This window comes from Hemicordylus capensis, chromosome 2 (assembly GCF_027244095.1).
Source record: "Hemicordylus capensis ecotype Gifberg chromosome 2, rHemCap1.1.pri, whole genome shotgun sequence".
In the NCBI taxonomy this organism is placed as follows: domain Eukaryota; kingdom Metazoa; phylum Chordata; class Lepidosauria; order Squamata; family Cordylidae; genus Hemicordylus; species Hemicordylus capensis.
The window spans coordinates 330,546,710-330,570,532 of record NC_069658.1 but is presented as its reverse complement, the minus strand read 5'-3'; the positions used below and the strand labels follow the sequence as shown (position 1 = coordinate 330,570,532).

The following is a 23,823-nucleotide window of genomic DNA, read 5'->3' as shown; positions in this document are numbered from 1 at the left end:
AGCTCTAATTTTGATTGCATTGAGGGAAGTGGTGTTTAACCCTTTTGTCCTTGCACCTCCCTAACTAAATATTACACATCCAGCTGCTATTGACCCTGCTGGGGTGGAATAGAAGAACGATAAATTGCCCAAATACATATTGGGTTGGACACAGTAGTTCTATATTATTTCTACATTATGTGTCTACATCTCTGCCACAACATATATGTCAGGTAGGAGCTAGGCACTTGTGAAGGAAGGAAGGGCTGCCTGTAAGGTGCTGCTAGGAGAAATGGTAAGGATTTGTTATTGACCTAAACACCCCAGACTCTCTGTCCTCCTGCTGGCTTATGAGAGCACAGTGATTCAGGTGGATTCAGGTGGACCTCAGTGGCCCCACCGGCCGTTGAGGTCACATGAGGAGGTCCATCTCCAGTTGCCACCAACTCGTTTGGTGGCTACACAGAGACGGGCCTTCTCGGCTGCTGCCCCGAGATTGTGGAATGAGCTCCCTGCTGAGATACGATCCTCCCCATCTCTGGCAATTTTCAGAAAACACCAGAAAACACATCTCTTCAGCCAGGCTTTCTCAGCTTTTTAAAACCTGTTTTTAAATTGGTTTGATTATTTAATTGTTGTTTTATGATTTTTTTAATTGTTAATCATTGTTTTATGTTTTATGATTTTTGCTTAATTATTAATTGATTTTAATGGTGTTTTAATGTAAACCGCCACCTTCTAGTCTGCCTTTTGCAGAGCAGCTATGGAACGATGCATGCTGGTTGAGTTTTTGTGGGAAGTATAGAGAGAGGGTTCAATCTGCCAAGAATGAGCATAAGTGGATAGCAGTATTTTGACTCCTGTGAAGAGGGGGAAGGCTGATGTGAGAGGCTTGGAGGGTTTTTAGCCTTGCACTGTGAGAGTTTCCAAGCAACCTGGATGGGATTAATCCAATGACTGAACTGTATCGCTTGATTCTCATGGCTGGCCTTCCAGAAGCTGCTTCTGCCATCTTCCCAATCCTGGTGACATGGAAAAGACCAAGCTGTTTGAGAGATGCCTCCACCCCAGTGTGGATCTGTTGCAGCAAATGTTCTGTTCTGTAGAAATTCGCTTATAATTCTGCACAGGAACAGTGTTTGCCTGAATCCTTGCCCTTCTGCTAACAGCGGCTTTTGTTGTCTTCTGCAGAGTCCAGAACCTCCTCGGCAAACCTCAGAAGGTACGTGCTCCCCTGCTCCTTCTGAGTGGCTGTTCTCATTCACCTAACTGGATAGAAGTCCTGCTCCATAACTAGGGGAGCTGTGGAATAGATGGCAGACGAGGGTGGATGGGATTTCCTTGGCAGTTGGGTGCTCCTCGATCAGGGCTGCACAACTTGGGCCCTCCAGCTGCTGTTGGACTACAAGTTGTGCAACTCTGTCCTAGAATTAGGATTTTAAAAAAGGTTGCCATGGATGCACAGAAAACTTGTTGTTCAGAAACCAAGGATAATAAAAAACCCCATGGTTTTCCGGCAGTACAGCCCTTCTTCAGAGAAATATTTATTACCAAGTGTGCTATGTAGGAAGGAAAAACTAAATAGGCATGTTTGCTCAGGCTTAAAAGAAGGTGAGTTGGATACTGTGAGCCTTTCTGCCTGAGGCAGATGTTTCTATTGAATGAAATATTCCCCTGAAGAAATAACATATAGTTTGAAATGCATTAGCATTCTGTTCTGAAGTTTCTGAAAAACAAACTTTTTAGGCACCCACTACTACCTCCCACCCCCACCCCGCTTCTGATTTTGGTAGCATCTTACTTTTGTGGCTTTTTCTTACAGTGAACTTGCCATTCAGATGGGCTCTTCCTCTAGTTCTGGTCTAGAGTTCAGGGAAACACAAACACATCATGTGAAATAGTTCTCATCAAAACATTATGTCAAAATTTATAACCAAATTTGATCAATTGCATATGTTAATTGATTTGAAAAGATCCATTGTATTGTAGTTTGGTTATAAATTTTGACATAACGTTTTGATGAGAACTATTTCACATGATGTGTTTGTGTGAGTGACAATTATACACAGTGTATATACATTTCTCTGCGTATAAGGCTTGTTTCTATAGTCTGTGTATCCTCCAATTTCTTATCTTGCTGAGTTGTGGCAGCAAGTATACCTTCTTGCTGCCCACTTCTGCTTTCCCTGTATAGACGTAGACCGGGGTAGGCAACCTTGGCTCTCCAGCTGTTGTTGAACTAAAACTTGCATCTTTTCCACCCACAGTAAATTGTGGCTGGTGATGATGAGAGTTGTCGTTCAACCGCTGGAGAGCCAAGGTTGCCTACCCCATTCTCGTCTATACAGACTTATCCTGGATTTGAGGCATTGTCTCGCAAAGCAGGTCGGAAAGCTCCAGTGGCCAGACTGTGCAGGGGAAAAGCTTTTCCAGGATTGTAGCAGGACTGTTCACTAGTCTCGCTGTTTATGCTCCACTTGAGAGTATCCCTGCTAAGTTTCCGGTGTGGTCAGTGGAGGAGGGGAACTAGCTGGACCGAATGGGAGGTGGAGGGATGGATATGCATGGTTTGGTTTTGCTACTTAATGCCACAATCTGTGCCCAGGTAACTGCCTTGCCAGCGCTGGAGGGAGCCTCTTTCCTTCCTGCTCCCCCGACCACATTCCTGGGGCTGGACTAGGGTGGTTGCTTCCGCTCTGCTTCTCAGTGGGTGGTGCTAAACAAGGGAGTAGGGGAGAAGCACTGCCCTTCTTGGGAGTAGGCATAGGGCACGTACATGGCGTTGGCTTATGTTCTGGCTACTGCCAGCCAGAAACGTTGGTGGCTGCGGCTGTTGCCCTGGAACTCCTGGAAGACATGTGTGGTCTCCGTGCAGCCTGGCTTCCACCGTGGACCCTGCAGCCTCTGGCCTTGCCTGGCAGTCAGGTGCCCTTGCATGCTGCCTGCTGTGCTGCTGTGTCAGCTTGGGTGTTTGTGTGTTTTGTCTTCTGTTCAGGATTCACTCCCTTCCTCTGAGCCCCTGAAATATAACTTCGCTCCCAGCAATGCCCTCAACAAAACAGCCCGGCCCTTTGGGGTCACTTCTGCTCCAAACTCTCAGCCTGGGCTGGTGACGAAACCTGTGCCGTACACTCCCCCAGCGTCCATCTGCACCGCACAGCACAATGGGTATGTTGCTGTGCATCTAGCCACCCTGGATGGCTTGTAGGGTGGGGCACGGATGGGATAGGATGACCTTACTGCAGAGCTTTGCCACAGTATCCTGCCCACACTCTGCATGCCAGGATCTGCATGTGTGGCTTTCCATGGGTGGGCGGGCGGGTGAGTGTGGGCAGCAGCCATTCTCCCCCCTGGTCTCCCATTCGGCAGTAGAACTTAAAAGGCCTGATGTTGCAGTGACCTCTGGTGGCTGGAGCTGACATTGCAATGCCTCAATCCCACAGTCCTGTTGTACCCTGCTCAAGATGCCTGACTGAAACTGAGATTTTTGATTGTGTTTCACTTACCTAGAGTCTCCTTGCATCTTCTGGGAAATGTCATAGGCAGATTTTGGGAACATGGCACTATAGGCCAGGAGCTGTAGCCTGTTGTCCTCTCTGCCCATTGGTGCAAAGCAGCTGCATGCTGTGTACGGTGTTACCTACTTGTGGCTTGTATGTGGTTGACTTGCTATATAAAGGAAGGGGTGTGCTATGGATCTAACTCTAATATGCCACAGCTAGTCTGTAACTAGTGCACATAAGTTCTTGATCAGTCCCTGTTCTTGGCATAATTAGGCACAAACCTGGCTGCTCCAGACAGCTGCTAACAGCCTTTGAGTCATGCTCAAGTCACGTTTAGCCCAGAAATCCCATAATTGCAGCCCAAAGAACTAAGGTATCCTGCCTCTGTTCTCAGGATAGCACTCCTTGGAAATGAGCAGCCCATGGATTACCCTGGATTTCTAGTTTATTACAGAAAAAGTTGGGGATTCAAACAGAGGTGCTCTTACCCCTGGACTTCTGGGCCGAAGTCCAGGGCCACCACAGCCCCTGCCCCCCCCATCCTCTTTAGTTTATCCCGGGTGGTGTGGTTGCCCAGCAGAGCATGATGATGCTTAATTTGCAGGGGAGGGGGGCCCTTCAAAGGCCTTTAGCTCCAGGCTCCAAAATTACCTAGGTGCACCTCTGGATTCAAAGTTAGGGTGAGAGCATATATTGGCTACAAAGGAAAAAAATGTAAAACACAAACTTCACTTGTATTTGAGTGTGGTGGCCATCTCTTGTTCTCAGCCTCACTTAAATTGGTACCTTCTGTGTCTTTCTACTGTTCCCCTCCTGGTCATGGTGGGTTTCTCTGATCACGCCCCCCCCCCCCAAGGCTTTGGTTGTCTGCAGGAGGAGCCTTCCTGGGGAAAGCTGTGGTGGGCAATTGAATAGCAACATCTGGGAAGAACCCACAGGCTTGTCTCTGCAAAGCTGAATGGAACTGGGACCACAAGAGTGTGTGGGGAATGGCAACCTGTGAACAAAGACTAGTACAAATAATTTTGATCACCAAATGTTGGGTCATACTGGATATGCAAGAAGGCAACTCCTGCCACACTGTATGCAGAGTTGGTAGTACAGAGTATCCCTGTTGCTGTGGAGCATTGGGGGTGCATTATGGATGGGCAGGATTGTTCTAGCTTTCCTCCACTAATGCTGGTGAGCAGATAAACTACAGAATTGGAATCGTATAGTTGTGATTGGCAGCATTCATGTCTAGCAGGCAGCCTGAAGCATCTGAGTGCTTGCAAGTTGTTACCCTACTCTCTGGCCTTTGGGATGTGGTTGAGAAGGTCATCCTGGTGTACTGCAATGTATGGTAAAGTAGGAGTGGGGGAAGCCCAGTGTGAACTTGCCAGGCTCAGTGTTTTCTTTCAGCAAAAAGCTTCCTTGAGTTTTCCGTTGACCGTCGCTAGGGGGCTGTGTGTACACGGAGGCTGGTGGTTGGACAAGTTTACAATGGGAATTCTTGCTTTTGTTTAGGAAAGGGGTTCTCTCCTTCCTGTACAGAGGCCCACTGAAGCTTTACTGGGCATGTCTGGAAAACTCTCTTGCTGGGTCAGACACTTAAAATATCCTGGTACTTATGGTGAGAACATCTCATTGTGCAGTGATCCCCTGCTCCCCACAATAGGATATGGAAGCATTTTTGTCATTGTCTAGAAGCAATAACCTTTCTTTGTCTTTCCTGTCTGTCTTTTTCTCTTTCCTCCCACCCCCTCTTGCAGGTGAAGAACCCAGACAAGTCAGTAAGCTTTTTGCCTCTTCTGTAACTTATCTATATGACCTATTACCTTATTTTGATATGACCTCACTCGTGTGACCTAAATCTAGTTCCCTTTTACACCCCATTTCCTGTCATATTTCTAGCTCCACTAATTTCCCTACTCCTTTCTGAGCAGACCGGGGTAGTGTGTGGTTGTGAGGGTGGCGGCGAATGTTTTTTCCTGAAACAAATCCTGTATGGCTTGAAGTGTGTATATTTGGCCCAGTGTGTAAGAGGAGGGGAAGGGGGCATGGGGCGGGGGGAGATGCCAAGAGGGGGCAGCTCCCTGCCCCCCGTTTGAGCCAGATCCAATTGAATTCAATGGGGCATACACCCAGGGAGGGGGCTATTGGATTGCTGGCCTGCAGACACCCATGAAAGGAGAGACCAAACAACTTCAAGACCCAGGGTAGGCTGTGGAGGTCTCATTGCCCATGATAAACAGGGTAAATGTACTCGTCACGCCTTGACTAGGTTCTGCCTGGCTCAGACTGGCCCACCGAGCAGCAGGGCATTTTCCCGGTGCACCCTCGCCTGGTGCACCCTGCTGCGCTCGCTGGGCTCTCCCCGTGCCAGCTGCCCGGCTCCCCTCTCCCTGTCCAGAGAGCCCCACCTCCTCTCCTTCCGATTGGTTGTGAGAAGTAGGCTCAGACTGCCCTTAGGGCAACAGGGCATATTCCTGGTGCGCCCCGCCCCACCCCTGCACCCCAACTCCCACCCTTAATTGCCCATTCTGCTCAAAACCCAGGCCTCTCCCCACATACATCCCAGCACTCTCTCAGTGCCCCCAGCTTTCTGCTAGAGTGTCCAGGAGCACATCGGAGTGGCAGTGTCTGTAGCTTTCCTGGGGTCTAGCCTGAAGTGAAACAGCCTGTTCATGTAAGGGGAGCCAAATTGATTGTGGTGCTGCCTTGAGGGTGAAGACTGTGGCTCTTCAGAGGCTACCACCTCAAATAGTGAATTTCTGACCCAGAGAAGAGAGAGGAAGTGATGCTAAATGGGCAGGGAGCATGTCATTTCTCTCCTATGTTGCATAGTCCAGTGGTTGGGGCCTCCAGGGGATTATCATCCCTACTGTACGGTGAAGTCTGTGGGGCGGTGGGGGGGGGAGATGGCATTTTTGACCTGTGATTTCCTTTCTCTTGTGCTATTCCTGGCCTCAGGGTTAGTGCTCCCCCTCCTGAGGTGAAGGCTCCACCCCAAAGCAATCCCATACCCGATTATGGCGATTACTACCTGGAGGATGACAAGTAAGACTCGGGAGCGGGGAGGAGGGTAGCAGCATCCGAAAAATATTGCTGTTTCTCTTGCATGCTCTGCTGCTGCTGCTGCACTGTACTGTATAGTGTGCGTTCCCTTCCATGAGGTTGCTGAACAGCCTTGGAAGCTGCAGGGAGCAGGCAGTAGGGCTCCCAGAGCTAGTATTCAAACTTGTAAGTGCATCACAATTCCCGTTTTGAGAGGATGTCATTAGAGCAGTACTGAGAAACTGATTTTTAAGAGCCACAGAGCTCTTTAAAAACACAAGGACCTACAAAGTTGCCTCCTACAGTCAGACCATTGGTCTGACCATTTCTGGTATTCTCTATTCTAGAACAGGTCTGTCAGTGATCATTAAACATGGGATGTGGTGATGGCCTTCAGCTTGGCCAGCTTTAAAGGGGGCTTAGACAAATTCATGGAGAACAAGTCTATCAGTGGCTGCTAGTCTGGTGGCTGTGGGCCACCTCCAGCCTCAGAGGCAGGATGCCTCTCAATACCAGTTGCAGGGGAGCAACAGCAGGAGAGAGGTTGTGCCCTCACCTCTTGCCTGTGGGCTCCCCAGAGGCATCTGGTGGGCTACTGTGTGAACCAGGATGCTGGACTAGATAGGCCTTGGGCCTGATCCAGCAGGGCTGTTCTTATGTAACCATGATAATTAAATGGATCTTCCAAGTTCAGAGGGAGGATATTTTTGAGTAGCAGATGCTGGGGACAAACAGGCAGTAGCTGTTGCTTCATCCACTCCCTTTTGAGCTTTCCAGAGACATCTAGCTGGCTGCCATTGGAAACAGAAGGCACTTTTTTGGTCTGCTTCAGCAGGGTAGTTGCATTCTTACTCTTGAGGTGACTCACCAAGACCTACGGCAGAGGTCTTTCCTCGCCCTGCTACTCAGAATGCAAGGGATTGACTCTTGGACCTCTAATGCATGCCAAATAGGTGATTTATCAATGTTTGCATTTTATGTTCAGCTGTCTGGACAGCTCCATCCCACCCCACCCCCTGGTGCATGTGAATTCTCTGTTTGCAGAATGAGCCTCTGACTAGATGCAATGAATCAGTGGATGCAAGAGAGTGATGGGGAGACTTCAGAGTCTCTTCACAACTTCTGCAGGGCAGGTTTCTAAATTGTAGCTATTTGTTCCAACCGTCACCATTATGCTGGCCATCTCCTGAATGTGGCTCGCTGTGAGTGCTCTGTATTGGGTTTGGTGTGTTTGTGTGGTTTTTGGGGTTTTTTGGCTTGGTGCAGTGTGTGTGTGCGCCGTGCATGCCTGGCAGCTGCCCATTCTAGTGCAGCCCTGGCTGAGTGCCCTTGTCTGTTTGTAGGCACTCGCTGCGGCTGGTGAGCCTGCCGGCCTTCCTCCCCAACGACTCCAGCAAAAAGAGACTTATTGAGGACACAGAGGACTGGCGACCACGGACTGGCACCACTCAGTCCCGTTCTTTCCGTATCCTGGCCCATCTCACAGGCACAGAATTCAGTAAGTGCCGCCTCTTGGGACCACTTTGGGCACCTGACCTCCACTAGCCCAGTCAGTGGCTGGCTTTAGAAGTGGAAGGAGCAGGAGACAACTAGCATTCAGTTCCAGAAGTTTCAGGGAGGTGTTGTGGTAGGACCAGCACTTCTCCTTTCCCACCAGCATTCAGTAGGGATGTGCATGGAACCGGAGGCGGTGGGTTCGGCGTGTGTGTGTGTGTGTGTGACCTTTTATGGAGCAGGGAGGGTGCTTTCCCCCCACTCCCGGCTGCATTTCCCTCGCGGGGCGGCAGTGTACCTCTTTGCCGCCCTGGTGCACACCAGACCAGTCCGTCATGCCCCAGGCTGGCAAGGAGGTATGCTGTTGCCCCGTGGGACCGTTTTTAAACACAGCGCCGGCGGGGGGAGAGTGTGGTGGGGCAAGAGCACCATCCCTGCTCCTTAAAGGTAACCCTCTCCCCGCCATCGAACCGGCTGAACCGCCAGTCCTTGGAACCGGTTTGGAGGTCCGTAACAGGGCCTTTGAACTGGTTTGTGCACATCCTTCATATTCAGCATTCTCTAGTCAATTAGTGTTGGCCAGCTTGTGAGGCCTCTACAGTCGGATTGCCCTGCAGCCAGAGCCAGGAGCTCACTTTCTCTGTGATGCTCCGTTGGCCTCATTCAGTCTGTCTGTGCTGCAAACCGCTCTGCAAGCACCTCATTCTGCCTCCCTCTAGTCATTGCTGAGACTCAGGCTCTGTGTCCTCCAGGGAATGTTCTTATTTTTTTGCCTAGGGTTTCTTTCTCTGCTTAGAAACCTAAAACAGCTTGGCTGGCTCAGACTGTGAAATTCTTTCTCTCTCTCTCCCTCTCCCTTCTCTCTGCTGCTGCCAGTGCAAGACCCAGATGAGGATCATATTAGGAAAGCCAGGTAAGAAAAGTCTGTTTAGGACTAGGAAAGTGTAAGTGTTTGCCAGAGCAAGCTGTGGCCTTTTTCTCCCTACAAGTGCTAGGGCTGACAGTTGAAATGAGCTGCCGATTTAGCAGATCTGATTCTCAGCTGTTGTGGATGGCCTTGTCCCTTATCAGGGCCACTCTCCTGTGGCTTCCTGCAGAGGTGGGGATATGGATGGACGTGTGAAAACATTCTCCCTAGCTTTAGTTTTCTTGGGCAAGGCATGAAGTGCATTCTTGTGTGTTTTCCACATGCTCAAACCTTTTCTTCTCCTTCTACCTGTCTGTCCCTCCTGTCCTTTCATTTCTTTAGAGAAAAGTTTGTCTCGGAACTTCAGAGTCCCCGTTACACTCGCCTGCGTGACTGGCACCACCAGCGATCGGCTACCTCTCTGAATGTGCTGTCCTAAGCAGGACAGGATGGCCTTGTCTTGCTCTTCTGACGCCACTCCTCTCTGTTACGTGCAGATGTTGTGGGGAGGGCACGCTTCTGTCTGTCTCCTAGCTGTTGAATGAAACATAAAACTAGAAATCCACCACAGCTCCTGAAATGTAGTGATTGATCTCTGTTGGGGAATGACTTGAGAGGCGTGTGGAAATAGGAGGCTTCTGCTTTTAACGGCCTCTCTCTATGAGCTTCATGCAACACCTCCAGCCATGCATGGGAAGAGGCTACATGCTCCAACCTTGCCCTTGATGGGAGAGTTGGCCTTCCCACCTTCAAAGATGTTCTGGCAAATGGGAAGCTATCTCTACAATTCTGTCACCTGAATAAAGAAAAGCTGGCTGTGACATGGCTGTGGAGACCTTTGCTTCATGTATGATTAGGGAAACTTTACCAGTGCAAGGTTGCATTGCACAGGCAAGAGGCTTGCTGGCCTTCTCTTGATTGGTGGGTTATGAGCTGCCAAAATCTTCCTTCCCAATTGAGCATTTCTGGAAAAAGGAAGCCACATGTGTAACTTTTTAACCCTCTTTGGGTTGTACAGGTTTCTTTGGATATACTTTCCTTGGAATTGGTGGTGGCACACTTTTCCCCACAACCCGAGATGGTTTCTCACCAGGAAAAAGAACTGAAATGAATAAAGTTCCTCTCCTGCCACTCCTATCCTTCTCTTTGCAAGTGACTTGTTAATGCAAATGATCTTTCCTTCTACCTCTCCATGATCTGTCCCCTTTTTTTCTTTGTTTCAGTAGCCATGAGTAGTTTGTTTGTAACCCCCTCCAGAAAAGAGAGCACATTCCTCTTTTAGAGGGGTGATAGTTCTGCAAGTTCTCATGGCATTCCTTATTGCCTGTAATGTTAAATATTTGATAGTGCAATTGTCTACCCGCCCCAAGAAGAGCAGAGCCTCCTCCTCCTTGTTGCATTTGATGTCCTTTCATTTGAATGACACCAGTATGCCTCAGTTTTATAGACAACTACCTGATTTGGGTGACACGCTCTTTTCCATGCCTAGTATGTCCTGTTGACCAGCGCAGGGAATTTCACATGCCCTTTTCTCTAGACTACAGGCTTATATCATTGTTTTGACTACAGACATGACACAAACATTGAGCTGCTATCAGTACAGTGCTGTAATCCACCCACCCCCGAGCTGCCTGAAACCAAATGCCCAGCCAAGAGTTTGCAGTCTGGATGGATTGGAGACTGTTCACTACCTTCTATTTTGTAGTAAAATAAATGGTTCCTATTCTCATAACTGGCTTGCGTCTATTTGTTGCCTAGATGACTGAAGTGGGGAAGCTGGATGCTGAGCTGGCCTGGGCATGGAGAGGGGGGCAGAATGAGGCTCCTGTCCAACTGGAGAACTTCTGTCACTTGTAGGGTCCTTTAGGAGGCAGCAGGCTAGAGCCAATACTTTGCCCACCTACATGTGCTGTTATGACATCTTGGGCTCTTTTGGGGAGCAAGACCTATAAGCAGTCCTGAATTCTCTTCTGTGCAATTCCTAGGGACAGATATAGGGGATCTGGGAACTCTCAACTGCAGGTTCTCAACATATGGTAGTTGTCAAGTCATAGGATGGTGGTACATAGGAAGTTGCCATATACTGAGTCAGACCATTGGTCTATCTAGCTCAGTATTGTCTACTCAAACTGGCAGCGGCTTCTCCAAGGTTGCAGGCAGGAATCTCTCTCAGCCCTGTCTTGGAGATGCCTGGCAGGGAACTTGAAACCCTTCTGCTCTTCCCAGAGCGGCTCCATCCCCTGAGGGGGAATATCTTACAGTGCTGTGTGAGCCTATTGGGATTTTGCCCTGTATGTGGTCATGGAATGTTTCCTGTACTGACTGCATCATGGGCAAAGTCCTTGGGTGAGAGGCAGCATGCCCAGCAGAATATTTATTTACACATGTCTGAGTCTGCAACAAACCCATGGCTTCTTTAACTCTGTATAGCCACCCTTTTAATGTCTAACTGGGAGAATTGCAATGGGCAGTTCTTACTGAACTTCTGCTGTTTCTGACTGCAAGTGTGTGTGTGTGTGTGTGTGTGTGTGTGTGTGTGTGTGTGTGTGGTGTCACATCTTTGAATATTTCCTCATGGAAAAACCTCCCTGCAATATACTATTACTACGAATATTTATATACTGCTTATCAACAAAAGTTCCCAAAGGAGTTTACATAGAGAAATAAAAATAAATAAAGATGGATCCCTGTCCTCAAAGGGCTCACAATCTAAAAAGAAACATAAGTTAGACAATACAAATACAACGGAAATGTATATACCGTTTTTCAACAAAAGTCCCCAAAGTGGTTTATATAGATATAAGTAAGATGGTTCCCTGTCCCCAAAGAGCTTACAATCTAAAAAGAAACATAAGATAGACACCAGCAACAGCCACTGGAGAGATGTTGTGCTCGAGTTGGATAGGGCCAGTTGCTCTCTCCCTTCTAAATAAAGAGAATCACCACTTTAAAAAGGTGCCTCTTTGCTCAGTTGGCAGGGGAATAGAAAATGAATGCAGAGAGAGTGCTTCTAGCTTAACCTTTTCGCTGATATGACAGATGAAACATGGGACCGCATTGAAATGTTTGCTCCATCACCTGCAATCTGAATAGTACGGATCAGGAAAAATTGCACTGTGCAGTTGTGTTTGTGGGGTGAGAGCAGTATGCCTTCCAGTGGCTGCTGGAATCTTCCTTCCACCCAGTACAACTGATTGTCTAAGGTCTCCGGGTGATGTTGATGAGCAGCCACCCTCCCATCCACCGGTTGTCTTATCTTCAGCCTTGATCTAGAAACGTCTTGGGAAATTCTGGCTCTTATCAGCAGCTCACCATGCCTGTTCTGTATTCCACCCCGACCTTTCCGTTTGTGAGCAGGCCTTTGTATTCCACCCCGACCTTTCCGTTTGTGAGCAGGCCTTTGCTCCCCACCAGTCTGGTGAAGTACTTGCAAATCCTGGTGCTGGTTGCCTCATGCTCCCTTTCTCCTGAATTATTAGCTGGAAAGATGCAGGTTGTCTAGTGCAGTGGTTCTCAACCTGGGGACCTCCAGATGTTGCTGAACTACAACTCCCATCAGCCCCAGCTACCATTTATTGTGGCCAGGGATGATGGGAGTTGTAGTTCAGCAACATTTGGAGACCACCCGGGTTGGGAACCACTGGTCTAGTGCCTTCAAGGCTGAGCTGCTATTTCCTCTACTGTTCAAATCAGCCCCCTTTCCCTGACATGGGCCCCATGGCTTTGGTGTGGTATCCCTGAACCCACATATTCCTATTTAATCTCACATTTCTCCTGTGTAATGAGTGGTGGGACAGGCCAGGTAGTGTTTTCAGTTGAAATGCACACAGCCGTGGGAGAAAAAGTGATCTGGCCCTGTTGCACTGAACTAGATAGCTTTGGGGATGAGGTGCCATATGACCTAGTTGAGATTCCATTTGCCAAAGTCCTGTGTGAGGCAACTTAAGCATGCCTAGTGTAGATAGTGGGATATATTTTTCTGCATCTCTGCCCCAGAACAGCAAAATACTTTAAAGGTGTTACAGAAAAGGGGAGCTTTAGAAGAGAAGAGCAACACAATGTTATAGGATAGGATGGCAACCTTGGGTAAAGCTTAAGGGAAATGGGATGTTTTAAGAATACTCGTCAGCATCACTACAGAATGTCTAGAGAACTTGTGGAGTGTCCTCCTTTTGGAGACTTCTGAGCAAAGTCTGGACAGGGTTTTTGCTCTGGCAGGGATGCTTCATGGGGCTAGAGATGGCCTAGAGCTGACTCTGAAACAGATGCAGGACTGTGCACTGTAGTTCCATTGGAGTAGGTGGTGGAATTTGTGGTTTGGCAGGGGCATAAGGTTTTGTAATATGCTGTCTTGTGCAAGTCAGTGCCATAGATGAGAAGCTTTGCAATCATGTTTAATAGCTATTGACTGACAGTGCTACATTCTGTCTGTCTAAAAAGCAGATGTGTGGCTAGACCCTACCTGGCCTCAAGTGCCTTCAATGTGGAGCATCTGTAAACACCCCATGCCATGCTTATCTTTCATAGCACATGTTACCCTACTAAGCATCTTATCCAGGGCTATCCTCCTAGCCAGGGTAGAAAGACCTTGGAGGGTGTATTTCTCCTTCACACTAATGTTCTCTCAGTGCCTGCATTTGTATCAGTGCTCTGTCTGGTGACATGAACTGGGAACTGTCCCTAAGCAATCACTTGCTGAAGCCACTAGGATTGCTTCCAACAGTGCAACCCCCCCAACATTTCTTCCCCTAGCCCCCAAAACTACTCTGATTATTGGTCTGCTTTCCTTAAGGAGAGTAAACTTATGAGATCACCCAACGTGTGTCCGTCCGTCTGTCCCCCTATCAACTTCACAAGGCTTGGAACAATATGAACCAAATTTGATACAATTGTAGGAACACCTCAATGGTGTAGTTTGTGATGATGTCATCCACCCCATTCAAGTGGTGGATGCATGAACATTTGAGGCGTAACTGGGCTAGACTTGTGAACCGCCTAACTGATTTGAACCAAATTTGCTACAGCTGTAGGGATACATAGGGATAGCTCAAGGATGTAGTTTGTGATGTCATCACCCCTTTCAGGATGGCAGACGTGAACATTTGAGGCACAAGTGGGCTAACTTGTGGACTGCCTAACTGATTTGGGCCAAATTTGGTGCAAAAATGTAGAGATAGTGAAAGGAAAGGAGGCAGATTAGTTATTATCAGAACTACTTGTATTATCTGTCTCTGGTTCAGATCCTGACAGTATCATCTGGAGAAGTGTGTCTGTGGTTGCCACCAGCTCGTCTGGTGGCTACTCAGGGATGGGCCTTTTCTGTTGCCGTCCCCGATACTTTGGAATGCACTCCCTACTGAAATAAGAGCCTCCCCATCTCTAGCAGTTTTTAAAAAGTCTTTGAAGACACATTTGTTCACCCAAGCTTTTAACTAGGCTTGTGGCTTAAACTGTGTTAATGTTTTAATTTGTTTTTATATTGTTGTGAACTGCCCAGAGATGTAGGTTTGGGACGGTGTACAAATATAATAAATAACTAGCTTAACCTGCGCAGAGCATCTGCATGCTAGTACCTGATTGCTCTCCCCACCCCCTGCCACAGCCTCCACTCATCTCAAAGATCTCTCCACCCTCAACTGAGCCACACTCCTGCTTCTTTTCCTCCATCCCATTGCTTCCATCCCCCTCACCCCCTTGGTCACTCCTCCATCCTTTACTCCATTCCCCTCACCTCTCTTGGTCATGTCTGCAGCATTGCTGGCACCTATTGGCCAAGCTGCAGCCCTCCCCACCCTCAGCCGAGCCCCACTCCTGCTCCTCCCCACAGGAGCAGCAGCAGTGGTTGACCGGGCCCTTCCTCTTTACTGCCACCGCCATGGCCGCTCCTTCCCCCTCGGGCCACTATTAAACAATTTACAGTTAAAACAATACTAGAGGGGGCTATTTTATCCCAGCAGCTGTCAAGGTATACCAGGCCAAAACATTGGCACAAATGCTATACGGGGTCCAGATCTGATCCACCTTCAAACCCATAGAAGTTGTTCAGTCTAGATTCCTTCGTGCCATATTCTAGGTGCCTAGATGTTTCAAATGCCATCCTACACTTAGAGGTGGGTCTAACCAGAGTCAAAGCCCAGGGGTTACCTTTAATTACTGGTTACCTTGGTATTGAAAGATGAGTTCCATTCTAATTGGTGTAAGAGCCTTCATGATAAATTGGACAGATATGGCCTCTCACCACAATATCTACTTTTATTGGGACATGGCACCGCCAAAGAAATGATTAAACAATGTATTGTGGATATTTTATTGATTGATTTTGATTTGATTTGATTTGTATACCGTCCTTCCAAAATGACTCAGGGCGGATATGGAGAAGCAATCTGATTTAAGTCTTGTTAACCTTACTAGCATTCCAGGTGGCTTCTCATACTACTCTCAGCTAGCAGCATACCTTACAAATTTGATCACTCTAAACCAGGGGAGAGTGTTCTCGCTGGTGTGGTTTAATGCCCTGACTTCTGCAGATTTAAGAGAATACTACTCAGGAACCAGCTATGTCCATGCAGTTCGGGCAATATCGAGTCCATCTCGCATGTGCTTTTATACTGTTTATATTATAGGGACATTCACATTGCCTGGATTGAACCACTTATTAAAAAAACATGCCAGGTCGATCAGAAGAGTATTATACTTCCTGTCTCCTAGCAGACCAGTATACAGCAATTACAGCTGGGGTAGCAAAATTCTGTGCCGCAGCGTGCAAACTGAGACGGGAACAGTTGATTAATTGTAACTGAGACCTCTGTATGTATATGTTTTGGTATTCTATTACCCAATCCTGTTTTTTTTTAATTTTGTTTTACTTTAATTTTATTTTCCATTTTATTTTTTGATTGCTGGTCTCTTGACTGTAATAATAAATCCCTTCCTTCCTTCATTCAAATAGGGCGGGTCTTTTTCTCTAACCTAAGTGGACTCCCACAGTTCTGTTCTGTATGTATTGTCTGGAGGGGGCAATACATACAGATCTTTTTCTCCTTTATAGCAATAGCAATAGCACTTACATTTATATACTGCTTTATAGCCGGAGCTCTCTAAGCGGTTTACAATGATTTAGCATATTGCCCCCAACATTCTGGGTACTCATTAATTAAGACTTTGATAAGCTGGACACTTCCTGAGTTTATGGAGAAGGGAACATCAATGTCCCCTCTGCAAATGGGGAGTATCTTTGTATTCTCTCTCTCAGCCTGGTTTTGTCCCTGCATCTTTAGAAACAGGGGCTCTAACCTGGGCTGGGTGGCCCCAGTCCTAATACAGATTATCCTATATAGCCACACCAGCCAATGGAGGTCACTGCTACACAGTGAGCATGGGTATATTTTTGCTGCACAAGCCAGCTCCAACAATGCTCTGTTATACCTGCCCCAGGCTTCATTCCTGCTGTAAATTTATTGAGGCCTGGGAAGGTCTTTGGGGTCTGGTATTTCCCAACGCAGGCCTGCCCATGTCTGCTTGGGTATGAGAAAAGGACCTAGGTTCATGGAACTAATTGGTTGTTCTGTAGCCAGGTCTCCATCCCGGATCTGTCTTCTGCGCCAACCTTGAAAGTGGAGCCTGGATATGGTAAGCTGGGAGTCCTGTGCTGGGGGGTTGAAGGCAGCTTGCAATGGCAGCTTCTGAGCAGGGTGGCAGCACCCTGAGGCTTTCCCTCACCTGCCCATTTAGAGCAGTTAATTCCAAGTTTAGTTTGCCCTCATTGTGAAGCAATTGGCAAACCTTGAATTTTGTTCATACTTTAATGTACTTTTATGTACACTTGTAAGTGAGCCATGGCTAGCTGTTTCCTTTAGGAGAGATGGCAATTGCCAGTCCCCCAGAGACCGTGGGTGGAGAGTATCCCCAGTGGGTTGCTTGGACCCTAGATACAGAGTCAAAATACACCCTGTGTAGGGTTCAGAGTATAACAGTTGCTGTAAAATTAAAGTACTGGATTCCTTGTGGAACTGTTCTAGGCTCTGCTGCTCCAAAGCCTGCACCTATCTCGGGCCCTGTCAGTCGGCCCCCCTGGGCTGTGGATCCTTCGTTTGCTGAGCGATACGCCCCAGATAAAACCAGCACAGTGCTGAGCAAGCACAGCCAGCCAGCCACACCGACACCTATGCAGAACCGCAACTCCATTGTGCAGGCTGCACAGCAAGCCCCCGAGAGTGGCAACAAAACGCCCATCTGCTGCCAGTGTAGCAAGATCATCAGGTGAGCAGTGCAGCTGAGCTGAGGGCTCTCTCTCTCCATCTTTCTGCTGCTGCCCCCCCCCCCACCAACCACTCCCGTTTCCCTGGGGTCATGTCTTCTTTGAATTGGTTCACACATGCGTGCACCTTACTGAATTACTCTGCACTTGTATCTAAATATGTGAATTGACTCCATTGGTGAGCCTTGAGTTCGAGGGGATGTGAAAGTTGCTTGTTTGATGTTATCCCTGGGGTGGCTCATTCAGCCGTACAAGTCATCACTTGATATTGCAGTGATCAAGCAATGTTCAAGCCAGTCCTCAGCCTGTGGCCGTAAGATCAACTTGCCTCATTACAGCAGGTGGAGTGGTCATCTTGCCATTCTGCATGGGGAAAACACCCCTCGCATTCTGTCCTTCTCAGATGGTTCTGATTCTACCTGGGCTCCCATAGACAAGGGACTCTCCTTCCTCATCACCAGCTCAAGGCTAATGCTTGCTCTTTGCTTCCTACCAGAGGGCGTTACCTGGTGGCCCTGGGGCGCTACTACCACCCTGAGGAATTCACTTGCTCACAGTGCCGGAAGGTGTTAGATGAGGGTGGCTTTTTTGAGGAGAAGGGCTCCATCTTCTGCCCCAAGTGCTACGACATGCGCTATGCCCCCAACTGTGCCAAGTGCAAGAAGAAGATCACAGGGGTGAGTCCCACTGAAAGAGAGCCTTCGGGCAGCAGGCCACTTACTTGAGCATGTTGCAGTGTGTTTTCCCAGCTTAGAAAGAAACATTTATTGTTACTGGGTCACTCCTCTGTGTGGCAGCCAGAAAGACCTTCCTTGCTTTTCCAATTCACTGGGGTGGCTTGTGCACTGGCACCTTTAAAGCTCTTGCCCAAGGAAACTGGGCAGGACAGGTCTTATGGTCTAGCCTTGTGACTGTTGGATCTGGGGACCACCTCACTTGGGTCTGCACCAGGAGGCTGATGTAGCATAATGATGAACAGCGTGAGCGGCTATTTATTTTATTTAAAAGGAGCAGATGAGGCCCGTCATTGACCAGGCATTTTGCATAGAAGATACTGCTAGGAAAGTCCAAGAATTGAAATGCTGGAAGCCTTCTAATATTGCGGGGATAATGTTGGCGGAAACTGTGATAATGAAGTGCTTGACATAACCCCAGAAATGGAGTTAGGTTCCTTAACTAAATAATAATCCACTCTCGTGGCCAGAGTGGATGGAGCAGCCTGGGCAGGAAGAGTGGTTATTTAAACTTTAAACCTCCCCATACATCAGCTCAGAAGTGCGGGGAGGTATAACATTTAAATAACTACGCTTCTCACTTAACTGAAGCACAGGGAGATTTAAAGAAGCAGCACAAGAGGCAAGAGTGGTTGGTGCAGCCTGCACCTCTCATGCCGCTTCTTTAAATCTCCCCTTTAAATCTGAACTTTTGTATGGTGTCTCTCAGGGCTCCGTATTGTCATCGATATTGTTTAACATCTGCATGAAACTGCTGGGAGAGATCATCAGAAGATTTGTTGCAGGGTGCTATCAGTATGCTGACGACACCCAAATTTGTTTCTCCATGTCAGCCTCATTGGGAGAAGGCATAACCTCCCTAAATGCCTGCCTGGAGGCGGTGATGGGCTGGTTGAGGGATAACAAACTGAGACTGAATCCTGATAAGACGGAGGTACTTATTGTGCAGGGGTCGAAACTCTGAAGATGAGTTTGACCTGCCTGTTCGGGATGGGGTCACACTTCTCCAGAAGGAACAGTTGCACAGTCTGGGGGTGTTTCTAGATCCGAGCATCTCCCTGGTCTCCCAGGTTGAGACGGTAGCTAGAGGTGCCTTTTATCAGCTTCGGCTGATACGCCAGCTGCATCCGTTGCTTGAGATAAACGATCTCAGGACAGTGGTATATATGCTGGTAACCTCCAGACTGGATTACTGTAATGCGCTCTATGTGGGGCTGCCTTTGTATGTAGTCCGGAAACTACAGCTGGTTCAGAATGCAGCAGCCAGGTTGGTCTCAGGGTAATCTTGGAGAGACCATATTACTCCTGTATTGAAAGAGCTACACTGGCTGCCGATAAGTTTCCGGGCAAAATATAAAGTGCTGGTTATAATCTATAAAGTCCTAAACGGCTTGGGCTCTGGGTATTTAAGAGAACGTCGTCTTCGTCATGAACCCATCCGCCTATTGAGATAATCAGGAGAGGTCCGTCTGCAGTTGCCACCGGCTCCTCTGGTGGCTACTCTGGGATGGGCCTTCTCCGTTGCTGCCCCGATGCTTTGGAACATGCTCCCTGCTGCAATAAGAGCCTCCCCATCTCTAACAATTTTTAAAAAATCTTTAAAGACACATTTGTTCACCCAGGCTTTTAATTTAAATACATTTTTAATAGTTTTAACATTGTTTTAAAATATTGTGTAAAGGTTTTAAATTGTTGTAATGTTTTAACTTTTTGCTGTCATTTATTTTAACCAATGTTTTAATTTCTTTGTTTTTGTTTTAACTATTGTTTTAACTTTTCTGTTTTTGTTGTAAACCACCCAGAGGCATAAGTTTTGGGCTGTATAAAAAGATAGATAGATAGATAGATAGATAGATTATAGTGGAGTGACTTTTGTGTTCTTGTGGTGTTTTTAGGAAATTATGCATGCTCTGAAGACAACTTGGCATGTTCAGTGCTTTATCTGCGCTGCCTGCAAAACACCCATCCGCAATCGCGCCTTCTATATGGAAGAAGGGCAGCCCTACTGTGAGAGAGGTAAGGCGGAATATGTGTAGTACCCCTAGAATCATGAGGCTCAGAGCCTTTTAGAGGACCGTCTAAAGCCTTGACTTACTGTTCCAGTTCTATGATGTGGGCAGTATTCTGTAAATGGGGTAGCCAGCACCAAAACAGCCTTTTAAAGAATGTTGGTATGGGTGGGGGGAGAGAGGCTGTGCTATGTACACATTAAAAAATGTTCTATCTCTGTTTCCTGTCATAAGCAGAAGGGAGAGCTGGGGGAACAAAACCCTCATAATAGCATCCTCCTGTGACCCCGGTTTAGTTGCCTCTTGGTGGTGATTGTTGGGCAGTGCCAGTTCTGCTAGGTTGCTATGGAGATGATAAAGTAGTATCTGCATCACATAGTGTGTTGCCGAGCATGCTGGGAATTGCTGTTTTCTCCCTTTGGTGACACACTGCCCTCTTTCTGGAATATTCCATTGGGAGGCTTATAGGGGAGAGAGACTTCACAAAGCTTCTCTAGCGACCCCTTCATTATCTGATGCAGTGAAATGATCTGGAATCCTCCCAGATGAATGAACAGCTGCCTTTTATCATAGGTGGGGTGGGCATGCAAGATTCTTAGCAGAATGTGCAGCCTTGGTTGACATGACTGCAAGGGCTGTCTGCCATCTCCTCACAGAGTCTTTGGTCTTTCTCCCCAACAGTACCAGAGCATCTGCTGCTTAGTTCAAAAAGGGCCTGCTTAGAAAAGCAGACACATGGGGGTAGGGAGAGAGATTGTAGAGCAGGAGGGAACCTAGGGTGGGAATAGCAGCATTGTGCACCAGGCTGAAAAGCATCAGTGTGGGCTCTGAGCAATATGGAATCAGTTCTGCACAGGGCCCTGAGAACAGAGGTCTGGACAGAAATCCCGGCAAACTCCTTAGGGAATGGTTTTAGAAGTTGTACATGCTATCTCCTCTTTGGGGCATGAGCCAGCCTGCTCTTGGAAACCTGATGGGTTTGTGGTGTGAGGATGCCCATGCAAGTGGAGCCCTTCTTCCTCGCTTGGCCTTCACCAAACCTTGAATGCCTTGACCCAAGAATAATCAGGCCCTTTCTCCTCTTTTCTTTTCTGCCCCTCTGCCAAGATTATGAGAAGATGTTTGGAACCAAATGCCGTGGCTGTGACTTCAAGATAGATGCTGGTGACAGATTCCTGGAGGCACTGGGCTTCAGCTGGCATGACACTTGCTTTGTCTGTGCGGTAAGCACAATTCCAACCTGTCCTGACTCTTCTAGCCCCACCAGGGGCACACCAGGGACCATTGCAGACGGTCTCATGGCAAGATTTGAGGATATATGCGCGCGCACACACACACACACACACACACACCCGCTGCCTGTCTGACTGCTTGCTGCTGCCAGCCTGCCTTTGCCAGGCAGTGCCTCGTTCTTGGTGCCCATCCCCAACTCCGCACTGGTTGCACCATCTGATGACATCACAAAGCCAGCATGGCCATGCTGCCCCATGCCAGTGAGAACAGGCCTTCCTTAGAGGGGCTGCCTGTTCTTGATGGGATCAGAGAAGCTCCATGCCAGCTTAGTGACTGAAAGAGCGGCCAGTGCTGGGCCTGAACAGCCAGTGCAGAGGGAAGCAGGAGGGTGCATTGGCAGCCCCCAGAGACCCCAGAGACCCATAGGCATTTGCAGGCCTCCATTCCATGGTGGCTAGGCCACTGAGCCCCACCCAGAAATTTTGTTCTGTTAAACTTCAGGCACAATTTGTGATAAAGTGACTAGAGGTGTTGCTTCCCAGGCAGGGTCAGAATTTGCTAGCATAAAGCTTATTAGGTGCGAATTCTGAACTAGTTTCTTTCCTGGTGGTGATGAGAGGGGAGGTGCTAGGCCTAGCCGTGGTCAGACTCTCTTATTGCCTTGTAGCAGGCGCTGTCAGTGCCTCCTGCTGATTGGCAACACTTAGATTGAGAGGCCACAAATCTAAAGGTGAAGCTGTGCAAGGAACGCTGGGCTGTTTCTAGAGTATTGTCCTCCATCCTGTGCCTGTGAGTGAGCTGGGACAAGGCGAATGTGAGTGGTGAACTGGTGCGTGCCTCACTGAGTGTGTGTGTGTACATGTGCTCCCTCTCTCCACAGATCTGCCAGATCAACTTGGAAGGCAAGACATTCTACTCCAAAAAGGACAAGCCCCTGTGCAAGAGCCATGCTTTCTCCCATGTGTGAGCGGGGAGGGAGAGAGAGAAGACCGGACTGCCAAAGCTGCTGCCCTAGCCCTGCATTTCTGTTTACCCTCCTCTTGTCCTGTTCTGAAAGAGAGCTGGGCCCTAACTCCTCACTTGACCATCATTCTCAGTTGGGCATGCAGTGCTCAGAGTTCCCTTCCGGACTCTGGGAAGATTCAGGTACACGGATTCAGGCCATTGCTTTAAACAAGTAGAATTCCATTCCACACAAGCTCTAAATGGTGGGCAGAATAGTCACTACCCTTTCCAGTCTGTGAAGCCCTAGTGTCCTTGGTCAGAAAGGCTTGTGCCAGCTGCAGCCAAAGAGGATCCCCTAGAATGTCACTTGTCTAGCTGAAGGATTCCAGGGGCTGATGCTGTTGCAAAGTCGGCATTAGCTGAGATCTGACTCTCCCTAGAGGCCATTATTTCAGATAGCAAGTGTTCACATATGACATACCTTTTGGGACAAGCGCTTTTCCCAAAGGATAACTCTGGATGGGCCTTGTTCTTATTTACTTCCCTGTCTCCTGTATAATGCAGCTACTGCATTCTCCCCACCCCGCCCACCCCCGGCCATTTCCCTTTCTTCCCTGAGAAAGCGCATTGCCTGGGATTTATGTGATTCTGTCATGCCTGGCCCTTTGCTCATTAATCCAAATGCCCACATTTAGTGGCAGAAGACCCAGCCCTAGTGAAGTGGCTTCTCCCTGAGGAACCTTTCCTGATACAGTAGGGTTAGCAGAGAGGGAGACCACCTACTCCAGGAACCAAGTGGCTTGCTCCAGGGTAGAGCATTACATTGTCAGCTGCAGCAGAACAAGTAAACATTCGTGTTAAAATACCATGGAGAACAGAGGTGTTGCAGGATCCAGCCTTTTCTCCATACCAGCCAAAGCTGCTTCTCCCACACCATGAGACAAATATGCCATTCATTCCTCAGTGCCCACTGCTGCGTTTTGCTTGTTGCTCACAGCCCTGGGCTGAATGTGGCCCCGGAACTCTCCTACCAAAGAGGAATTTCTGTTTTGTTCTTAAGTATGTTTCCCAGAACCGTGCTGTCCGGCTGGGAGTCTGATTCTTTGCCATCTCAGCGATGCCTTCAGTGCCTAATAAATATGTCTTTTAAATCCTTGTTGCCTATGTGGGCTGTGGTTATTTCAGTCTGCACAAACCAGTACCTGGGCTACTGAAAGGAAGAAACTGGGTGCCTGCTCAGTGGGAAGAGGATAAGACCGGTCTTTTTGAAATGAGAGGAAGCCTGTTTTTTGAGCCCTTCCATCATGCTTGTGGTGGGGAGGGGGGAAGAGCAGAAAGGGAGTGGTTTCACTGAAATCTCTGACTTGGGAACTCTGGATTGCTGTGACCCAGAGCTGTCTTTATGTTGGGAAGTGACAGCCACAGGACATCTTTGGGCAGAGTGGTGGTTTTTTGGTTCATAAAATGCTGAGAATAACTATGCAAGGAAACTAAGCAGAATCACCAGGCTTACAGAAAATACCCGGGGTGTGTGTTCTGTCAAAAGTGGCCAAGAGCTTGACTTGTATTGCTGTTGGAAGCGTTTGGTGAAAAACGGCCTGTTGGGGGGAGGTCTGTGGTCAGTATGAATGAGCAAAGTTGTTTACAGGCTTTGGGAGTGATGGGAAGATGGCCACATTGGTGTTAAATGGAGGGTGTTATAGTGTTGTCAGGACCTGATGTTCTA

At 48.1% G+C, this 23,823-nt stretch overlaps 1 protein-coding gene across 6 annotated transcripts in view; it reads left to right on the top strand.

Annotated features, from left to right (window-relative positions):
• The window catches only part of PDLIM7 (PDZ and LIM domain 7), a 61,632-nt gene extending 38,379 nt beyond the window's left edge, over nt 1-23,253 (top strand). For 3 of the 6 annotated variants that reach the window (XM_053293907.1, XM_053293908.1, XM_053293910.1), the window contains 10 exons: nt 1,171-1,201; nt 2,975-3,147; nt 7,862-8,016; nt 8,889-8,925; nt 16,490-16,548; nt 16,938-17,178; nt 17,673-17,853; nt 19,806-19,926; nt 21,027-21,142; nt 22,033-23,253. In XM_053293907.1, the coding sequence (XP_053149882.1) occupies nt 1,171-1,201; nt 2,975-3,147; nt 7,862-8,016; nt 8,889-8,925; nt 16,490-16,548; nt 16,938-17,178; nt 17,673-17,853; nt 19,806-19,926; nt 21,027-21,142; nt 22,033-22,119 (1,201 nt within the window). In that variant the 3' untranslated portion in view covers nt 22,120-23,253. Of the gene's footprint in view, nt 1-1,170; nt 1,202-2,974; nt 3,148-5,233; nt 5,251-6,434; nt 6,522-7,861; nt 8,017-8,888; nt 8,926-9,261; nt 10,652-16,489; nt 16,549-16,937; nt 17,179-17,672; nt 17,854-19,805; nt 19,927-21,026; nt 21,143-22,032 lie in introns of those variants that run through there. The other 3 variants (XM_053293909.1, XM_053293911.1, XM_053293913.1) reach the window with 3 other exon arrangements.
• Nucleotides 23,254-23,823: the final 570 nt, after the last annotated feature.